The sequence below is a fragment of the Hirundo rustica genome, chromosome 3 (assembly GCF_015227805.2).
Source record: "Hirundo rustica isolate bHirRus1 chromosome 3, bHirRus1.pri.v3, whole genome shotgun sequence".
In the NCBI taxonomy this organism is placed as follows: Eukaryota; Metazoa; Chordata; class Aves; order Passeriformes; family Hirundinidae; genus Hirundo; species Hirundo rustica.
Window position 1 is genome coordinate 32,379,487 of NC_053452.1, and position 9,274 is coordinate 32,388,760.

Consider the following 9,274-nt stretch of genomic DNA (forward strand, 5'->3'; position numbering starts at 1 on the left):
TCCAAAGCAGCATGGCCAGCAGAGCGAGGGAGTTTTCTGCCTCTGCTCTGCTCTGGTGAGAGCCCACCTGCAGTGCTGCATCCAGCTCTGGGGTCCCCAGCACAGGAAGGATATGGACCTGTTGGAGATACTCCATAGGAGGAACACCAACGTGATCAGAGGGATGGAGCACCTCTCCCACAAGGGAAGTCTGAGAGAACTGGGGTTGTTCAGCCTGGAGAAGGCTTTGGTGTGACCTAATTGTGGCCTTCCAGTACCTGAAGGGGACCTACAATAAAAATGGACAAGGAAAAAGAGTATATACTTACAGGACAAGGGGGAATGGTTTCAAACAGAGGGAAGGTCTAGATTTTGGGCAAGAAATTTATTACTCTGAGGGTGGTGAGGCACTGGAACAGATTGCCCAGAGAAGCTGTGGATGTCCCATCCCTCTTCAAGGGATTCAAGCCTTCAAGGCCAGGCTGGATGGGGCCACAAGTAGCCTGGTATAGTGGAAGTTGTTGCGGCCCATGGCAGGGGGTCTGGAACTGGGTGCTGTTCAAGGCCCCTTGCAACCTGAACCATTCTGATTTTATGGTTCTATGATTCCCTTCCCACACTGGCTGTGTCCTTGTAGCTGGGCCTGACTGTGCAGGGCATGCAGGCACATTTCCACATCTGACCCTGGTTGCAGGGGACCCCAGGATGCCAAGGAAATGCCGGTGGCCTTCCCACTTCAACCCTTGACCCTCCACAGCCCCTCTCCCCTGTGGCAACAGAGACAAAAACACACACCCAAAAGAGCATTTTGTTCTTTTTATAGAAAATGGCAACTGTATAGACACATTTACACGACAAGGGCCAGGAGAGCCAAGGGAGAGGTGAGGCCTTCCCTTGTAGCACAGGTGGGTAGGGAAGGCAGCTCTGTTGGGAAGGGAGTTGCTGCCTTTCCTCTTGTAGCCCACAGTGGAACCTCCTGTCACACAACCAGGAGACTGCAAAAAAACAACGTCAATATCACCAAAAAAAAAATGGGAACAGAGACAAGGAGAGGGGAAGAAGGTGGGGTGTGGAGACCTCCTCTTCCCTCAGCCTAGCCACGGTGTTGGCTTTTTCTGTGGCTGGGACACAGATGTCTACACTCATGGGACACCACTGGGCACGGGGATGTGCGTCTAGCAGAGTGGGGATGGCGAGGCAGGCTGGGGCTCTCCTCCCCATTCACAAGTCTTACCAGCAGGAAGAGGGGTGTGGGATATTTCCAAGACCCCTAGAAGAAGAGGAGAGAAATCTCCTAGGTGCTTTGGAGACAAGAGCAAGAGAGGGAGTAACACTGGTTACCAGCCTTTCACTCTGTCAGAGAGAAAGAGGCTGAAAATGGCTTTTGGCCTTGAGCCAGGGAACTTAATGCCACATGGGAAGCAGCTGGACCTCTTGGAGATCCCGGGGGTCTTACACACAGCATGGGGAAGAAGGCACACAGGCCTGAAGGCATCACACAGCCGAGCGTGGCAGGAACCTGGCCAACCCTGCAGGAGCAGAACCATCCCTGGGTGTAATGTCTGCTGTGGCAGTGTGATTTGGCAGGGACAGGTGTGAGCTGTTATTTCCCCACAGTGCTGAGGTGTCCAGGGCCTCAGTGGAGGGTGCGGAGCCGTCTCTTGGTGTCCCTGCACCCTCTGTGTGCCTCTGCTAGATGAGAATTCGGACCAGAAAGGAGACGGCGGCTCCTAGGGCCAAACCCAGTGACAGGAAAAACGCCATGACAGCTCCAGCTGTCTCTGCTTCGTGCGCAAGCACTTTCCTAAGGGAGAAACAGATGTCAGACCCATCCTCAGGATGCATGTCCAATGCCCTGCTGTTCAGTGGAGCTAGGAGGCTTGTCTGCAGCACAGGAACGGCAAGAAGAAACCCCCCTTGGCTCCCAGAGCTACAAGAGCTCCAAGTCTCCACATTGTGGGCCCATGAAGTGCATCAGGCAGGCCACCCTGAAGCTCCCAGCACCAGGGACATCCCTGTCTGACCCCTGCGGGACTCCTTGTGTTGCCTGTGCTGGGCAAGGTTGCTCACCCTGCTGTGGGTGCTGTGCCATGCCCTGCACCCCTCCGGATCCCTGCTGCATCCAGTCCCTTCCCCTGTGTGGCAGGTGGGGAAAATGGAGCCCAAATAGCCTCCTCATCCCTAGGATACGGAGGCACGAGCCTGGGAGGTGGGACACTGGGTATTGACAATTCCCTTCTGTGCCTGCAGCTTCTTCTCCAGATTCCAGAGCTGGGCAGAGCCACACTCCAGGAGTCATGCCAAGGCTGGCATCTGGAGGTATAACCAACCCCTCCCTCATCCCCAGCTCGCACTCACTTTGGCCCGAAGCACATGCAAAGGCTGGCCAGGTAGCCATTGGAGATGGAGAAGAAGATCATGAAGACGATGTACCAGGCGTCATGAGAGAACACAACAGGCAGGAAGTAACGGGGTTTCACATTGCACAGCATGAAAAGAGGGACAAAGATGACACGGAGGACCACCATCACTGGCAGGAGGCAGCTGTCCTTCCCAGGCTGGGAGAAAAACACAGATCGCTGAGCAGCTGAGAACTGGAAATTCCCATCCCATCTGTGGCATGCTAGCAGGGGCTCTACAGAGGCTGTCCCTACTGCTCCAGGGCTGCAGAGGAGTCACAGAGATGGCAAAGCTGCTGAGAGACTTTCTCGGCCACAACAAATCTCAGCATCACCACCTGCAGTCGTAAGTAGTTTTTATGTCTGAAAGCCCTGTCGCAGGTGACTTGAAGCAGCGCTAGAGCCAAAATACTGAAGCGGCCTTGTGGGCAACCATTAAGCCCTTGCTGGCAACAGGCAGGCAGGCAAGAGAGCTTTGTGCACACTCGTGCAGTGAGCCGGCGCGCAGAACAAGGGTGGCTGAGGTAAATCCCCTCTGGCACCTCAGCGCCTGCAAACCAGGCTGTAGCCAGCTCTTCAGTGTCCTACACCATCCCCCAGCCAAGCAGGGCAAGATCGAGCAATCTGGGAAAGGGATTATGCTGGGGCTGTTTTGGCGTGTGCTGGGAAAGGCGGGGACCGAGTTACAGTCTCCTTGGATCCTACCAGAGTTCCTGAGCAACTAAGGCTGGGACAAAGAAGAAGGTACCATCCCCCTGTGTTGTCCCTGGGACCAAGGCAGCCCCTGGAACGAGACGGGCCTCATCCCCTCTGTGAGGTGCCAGGTTCACAGATCACACAGCTCACTAGTCTGAGGAGAGGAGAGATCCACAGCTGCCTTTGGGAGCTGCTGGGCTGGCGTGGCCACAGCAAACTCCATGAATGCAGGAGGAAACTGAGGTTAAGCCAGCTGCTGTGTCTATGGGGCAAACTGGAGACAGCAGCTGCCTCTCCTGCTTGAGGAGAAAAAGAGCAAGCAGGGCCCCAACCAGGGGAATGTGGCCCAAACCACATGCAGTCAGACTTTCCACACAGCCTTGTTTTGGAAACGTCTCCTGCTGGGTCGTCCCACCATGGAGGCTGTGGCCTGGACACCAGGCAAGGCGGCTCATGGCCAAGACCAAAGGCAACAAGCAGCCATGGGGAGAAGCAGCTCCAGGCCGTGGGGGAGGCAGGCCCAGGCAGACCCCATGCGGCACGTGGTCCTGAGGAGCTTCTCCAAACAAACAGCCTGAACAATACAGGGGGAAACAGCGCTTGGGGGGTGGGTGAAGGGGCAGGAAGAGACCCAGACAGGACAGCCCCTTTCCGTGCCCATCCTGGGGAGATGAGAGCGAGGGGATGTGGCAGGGGACAGTTTGTGACCCACGTGGCATGGCACTGCCCTGCTCTCAAGACAAGGGTCTTTGAAGCAGCTGTGTCCTGTGCAGAGGCCAGAGCTTTTATTTTGGGTTGCCCTGTCTTTCACCCTTTCCCTGTCACCATCCTGTCTTGTCATTTGCATAGCTGGAGTGAAGGTTTGTTTACAGAGAGGCTGAAATGGAGGAGGCAGCTTCATCCAAGCCATGTTGAAAGAGAGGTGGGAGGACAGAACAACACTGTGGTTCTCGGCTCTGACCCATAAATCTCCGCCTAGTACTTAAAGCAGGAGATAGCTCTGCACCTCCTTCCTGCTCCAAGCCATGTAAGGCAGCCTCAGTGAGAGCCGTGGCTGAGGGACCTAGGGATGGACACTGCCTGGCATTTGCTCCCTGCCACATACTTACCCATGTGAAGAGAGCAGTGAGACTCCGTCCTGTCCAGTCAAAGACGTTAAAGAGCAGGAAGCAGGAGACGGGAATGAAGTAGAGACCTGAAGAAGGGGATGGTCAGTGACAAGCCAAGTGTACTCCAGCCCCTCATACCCATTACAAAGACTGACTGTCTTTCAGGTCTCGGTCATACCAGTTTCCCATTAAGACCTGGAATGGTCTCCCAACCAGGCTGGTGTCTGCATCCAAACCACCATGCACAGTGGTTCCCTCTTCCTTTCCAGCATTCTGTATGAGGTTTGTGTGGCAAGGCTTTGGTAGCAGGGTGGGCTACAGGGGCGGCTTCTGAGAGAAGCTGCTAGAAGCACCCCCAAGTCTGACAGAGCCCATGTCAGATGGCTCCAAGACAGACCCACTGCTGGACAAGGCCATCAGTGACAGTGGCAGGGCCTATGGGATGACATATTAAAAAGGGGGAAAAAATCTCAACAGGTGCAATTGGAAAAGGAGGAAAAGGAAAAGGAGGGGGATAAGGCGTTCTAGATGTCAGAGCAAAAGCTCCCCTGCAGCCTGTGGTGCAGACCATGGTGAGGCAGGCTGTCCCCTTGCAGCCAACAGAGGTACACAGTGAGTCAATATCCACCTGCTGGCTGTGGAAGACCACCCTACTCTGAAGCAGGTTTGTTGGCAGGACTTGTGATCCTGCAGGGGACCCACGCTGGAACAGTCTTTTCCGGAAGGACTGTGCCCCATGGAAGGGACCCAGGCTGAAGCAGTTCATGAAGAACTGGAGCCCATGGGAGGCACTCACATTGGACTTCAAGGAGAACTGCCTCCCATGGCAGGGTTCCCATGCTGGAGGAGGGGAAGAGAGGGAGGTGTCCTCCCCCTGAGAAGGGGAAATGTGTGGTGAACTGCCTGAAACCCTCATTCCCTGTCTCCCTGCACTGCTGCAGAGGGAGGAGATAAAAAAATCCTAAACAAACTTAAGCCTGGGAAGAAGGGAGGGGTGGGTGGAAGGTGTTTCAAGATTCAGGTTTTATTTCTCATTATACTACACTGATTTGATTGGTAAATAAATTAAATTCATTTTCCCCAAGTCGAATCTGTTTGGCCTGTGACAGAAATTGGTGAGTGATCGATCACTGTCCTTATCTCGACCCAAAATAGCAGGAATATTTTTGTCATACTTTCTCTCCCCTGTCCAGCTGGAGTGGCCTTGGTGCGCACCTGGCATCCAGACAGGGTTACCCCACCACATATACCTTCAAGCCCCACCTTCTTTTCTCCCATTTACATTGTTCTCAGTGTTTTCCTACCTCACCCCCATCCCTGGCACACTTACCCCATTTGTTTCCCTCTCCGAGTACAGTGGACACTTTAGCTGTGATGGCAGGAAAGACGCCGATGGTGACAGTGAAGACGAAGCAGACAGACAGAGCCAAGACCCAGAGCTAGGCAGATAAAAGAAAAATGCTGGACCAAACACAGGGCAAGAGACCAGTGCAGGGCTGGTCTCCTCTCCCCATGCCCTCCTACACCTGTGCCCATCCCAAAAAGAAGGGCAGGACAATGCTCGCTGCTGGCAACTCACAGACCTTCTTAAAAATAGCAATGACAGAGGGCTGCTCATCAGGGTTGTGGATAGGGATGGTCTTTGAATTATTCTGCTCCATCCCATTCTCGTCTGCAGGGAGAGACACAAGTAAGGCATAGCAGACCCCAGAAAGCTGAGATCCAATTCAGTCCTTCTATCTCCTTCTTTACTTAAGCTCTTTCCCTTTCCTCTTTCTTCTCTCAGCCCCTCACCTTTTTTAATCAGGTCCCTCTTGGTCTCCAGCTCTGCATTGTACACGTGGTACTCTGTCTTGTCCTTCATGGAGTAGTATCGGAAGAAATCCTGCAGAGAGACAGCAGGGAGGGCTCATTCCTGTGTGCAGAAAGAAGGCTGCCAGGAGCTGCATGACAGCATCAGATATGGGCAAAGTATTCCTTCCAATTATGTCCAATGTTGACGCTTTCCTGCTCACTCAAGGACTCAGATACCCCAAGTATGCTGGGGTATCTGTGGTGGGAAGTATCCCAGAGCGCTCCCTCGGGACACAGGAGAGCCTGCCCTGACACAAGAGGTGGAGGCTGGTAGGAGCCAACGCAGGGCTGCTACTAGCCACGGTTCTTGTGCTGGGATGTGCAAAGGTCCCATGTCCCCAAGCCCTTCCCTAGCAGGACATCAGTCTCACCATGTGAGGCAGAACAACGTAGGAGACGATTGCCAGCACGATCGTCACACAGGCTGTGGTGAAGTAACCGATGAAGCTCTCGGGTTGCTGGGCACCAACTGAGAGCACATGAAGAGAGAGGAAAGGAAGATCATGACAACTGAGAGGAGCAAGGCCCTGCTGCCATCTCCCACACAGCACGACCAGATGCTGTGACAGCAGTGGTCTGGGAAGGCCCTGTCACCTGCAAGGCAGGGATTACTCACTGGCAATGCTGAAGATCATCGCCAAAGCAGCGAAGGTGCCTGCCAAACCCTGCCCGCTCATGATGGGGGCTGTGTAGCTGGCAGGCAGGAGCCCTGCCAGCCCGAACAGGCTGCTCTGGAGAATGGCGCCGAAGGCTGCAAAGGGGAAAGATGAGCGGAAATGAGAAAACCAAAGGAAAGGACGGACTGCACCTCTGCGAAGCAAGGCAAATCCTCCTCCCCCTTGGCTCTGCCACAGTGAGGTTCATGCTTTTCTCCCAGAGGGATCAGCCCTAGCCATGGGGCTGTGTCCCTCTCCTTCCCCCACTGCTTCACTCACAGTTGATGAAGACAATGCTGATCATGGTAAAGACGAAGAAGGGAAGAGGCTCCATGGAGATTTTCACCATGATTGCGGTGACTAAAAACACCAGCCCAATGGCCACCAGGCTGCCCGAGATGCGGATCTGCTGGGGAATCCTACAAAAGAGGGTCTCAGTGAGGAAAACCCAACCCCCTAAAAACCTAGGGCTTGGACCAAGCTCTAACTGTAAGAATCCCAGCCAAACCCTGAGACAGGAAACCAAAGGTGATGGTTTGCTTTGATTTGACTGAACGGGCTGTAGCTTGGCTCAGTGCTGGGACAGGAGAAAAGGCCGGGGCTGGGCGGCCCTATAGGGGCTGGCAGGGGCACGGACAGAGCGAGGCTCACCGCTGATGGATGAAGGAGTTGAGGCAGGTGAAGATAAGGAGGGGCACCATGGCGCAGAGAGTCATGAAGTTGTCAAACACGGACTGCAGGTAGGAGGTGGTCTCACCAGTCTGGTTCGTGACGTGGCTTTTCTCCTTTGGGTCCTCAAGGCGATTGATGAAATACTGCAGAGGAAGGAGCCTGGTGGGGCTGCGATTCTGTGAGGCCTTCCAAGGCCACCCTTATTCTTTGTCCAGACCCGTGCCCATCCCCCCTGCTGCCTCAGTGCCACTCATCACACCCAGGTTACAAAAATTTGTGGTCCTCTGCATGCTGTGCCATGCTGCCCCATCTACACCATGGTCCCTAGACACGACAGGGACAACTGTCATGGACAACAGCAGGAGGGAAGTCCTCACCTGCCTGGCAGTCATGAAGAAATTCCATGGCAGCAGTGTTCCCAGGCCAAGGATGAAGAAGATCAGCCAGACAGCCTTGTACCTGTGAAGGGGACAGAGCTGTTTGGAGGGGAAGCTGGGCATTGCTTCTGACTGTCCCTGACCCTGTGGTGGGAGGCACCAGACAACATTTATTGCCCTGCCTCACAGCCCTTGCTAGCCTGGGCTGCCAGAGATGTGGCACTGCAGAGGGGCTGTGGGAGACCTTCCCCAGGAGGTTACAAAGGCAGAGAGAAGCTGGCTGCTCTTCAGCATGCGTCAAACAGATACACAGCATCCATCACCAGATCTGGGAGGGTGTTAGGCTCCCCAGGCGTTTTTACAGGGGACTGTTTACAGTTTACAGCCCATGTGCTATGGAAAAGCTGAGAAAGAAGGGACAGCTAGGTAGCCCAGTTAGCATGCAGGAGAGGGGATCCCCCAGATGCTGGGTCCCCCCGTCCTCCGTCACCTCCTGGTATCCTGGATGTGCCCTCACAGCTACATCAGAACGCGTCATTACCTATCTTGGGGCCCGTCTCTTGCTGTCATCTTGTGTGGCAAGAGTCAGCACAGGTCCCAGCAAGTCTTACGGCTGCTCTCCGTCTGGAAAGCAAACAGAAGGTTTTACGGGAAAGTGAGAGACACAAGCTGGGCAGGGGCAGCACTAATTTTAACCCCAACCCATGCTGCCAGTAAGTACTTCAATGAGAGTACTGAAAGTCAAACACCAAACCAGAAAATGACGAAAGGACAGCGCAGAAGCTTTAGAGACCCGCAGCTCAGAGTCCTTAAGCCAAGGCATTGTGACACACAGCCTTATTCTGCTGGCTGGGCACGACAAGCCTTCCCTCTGAAAGGAAACCGCTTTCCCGAGATACCCGGGCTGCTCATGCTGGCTGCCCAGCTGCTTGCAGCAGGCTCTTAAGGGATTTGTGAGCCTGCAGCTCTGTCCCCAGTCCCGGGGCTGTCACTGAAGCATGTGCGCAGTATGTCCCATCTGCCCGCCCCAGCTCCCTCCACCGCCCGGGGCTCGGTGGCACAAAAGACACATTTAATTCGGCAGCCCGTCCGGCCAGAACCAGCAAATCCCCTGCTTTCAATTCCACTTCCCTGGGGCTCTCACAGCCCTTTCCTGGGTCACCTTGAAAAGTCAAGGACGTCCCCGGCACTGCTGTTCCCCCCCGGGCACCCACCGCTCCTTTCTTCCCGTCAGCGCCTGCTCCGGCACCGCTCCGAGAGCCCCGGGGACGTGGTCCCCAGAACCCCGAGAAGGGACTTTCCCTCCCCCGTCACCCCTCTTCCCGCGGCAGAGCGCGATTAGCCGCCAGGAGGAACCGCAGGCCTGCCTTGTCCTTTTCCAGTCCGGGCGGTGCAGCATGGGGAGCTCCGGCACTTCTCCCGGGGCTTCACCTGCAGCGGGGCTGCCGGCGCCGCGTCCCCGGCCCCTCTGCGACATGCCCCGCCGACGCCTGCTCCAATGCCGCCTGCAGCATCCCTGCCTGCGCCCTGCC

The 9,274-nt window shown here is 55.3% G+C and overlaps 1 protein-coding gene across 10 annotated transcripts in view; it reads right to left on the reverse strand.

The window, feature by feature from the left end:
- Positions 1 to 767: 767 nt before the first annotated feature.
- The window catches only part of SLC29A1 (solute carrier family 29 member 1 (Augustine blood group)), a 33,521-nt gene continuing 25,014 nt past the window's right edge, over positions 768 to 9,274 (reverse strand). For 8 of the 10 annotated variants that reach the window (XM_040058665.2, XM_040058666.2, XM_040058663.2 and 5 more), the window contains 12 exons: positions 8,284 to 8,366; positions 7,743 to 7,824; positions 7,345 to 7,508; positions 6,973 to 7,112; positions 6,654 to 6,788; positions 6,409 to 6,506; positions 5,978 to 6,068; positions 5,767 to 5,855; positions 5,514 to 5,622; positions 4,184 to 4,269; positions 2,338 to 2,537; positions 768 to 1,783 (listed from right to left, as the gene is read on the reverse strand). In XM_040058665.2, the coding sequence (XP_039914599.1) occupies positions 1,672 to 1,783; positions 2,338 to 2,537; positions 4,184 to 4,269; positions 5,514 to 5,622; positions 5,767 to 5,855; positions 5,978 to 6,068; positions 6,409 to 6,506; positions 6,654 to 6,788; positions 6,973 to 7,112; positions 7,345 to 7,508; positions 7,743 to 7,824; positions 8,284 to 8,312 (1,335 nt within the window). In that variant the 5' untranslated portion in view covers positions 8,313 to 8,366 and the 3' untranslated portion in view covers positions 768 to 1,671. Of the gene's footprint in view, positions 1,784 to 2,337; positions 2,538 to 4,183; positions 4,270 to 5,513; positions 5,623 to 5,766; positions 5,856 to 5,977; positions 6,069 to 6,408; positions 6,507 to 6,653; positions 6,789 to 6,972; positions 7,113 to 7,344; positions 7,509 to 7,742; positions 7,825 to 8,283; positions 8,367 to 9,109; position 9,274 lie in introns of those variants that run through there. The other 2 variants (XM_040058664.2, XM_040058672.2) reach the window with 2 other exon arrangements.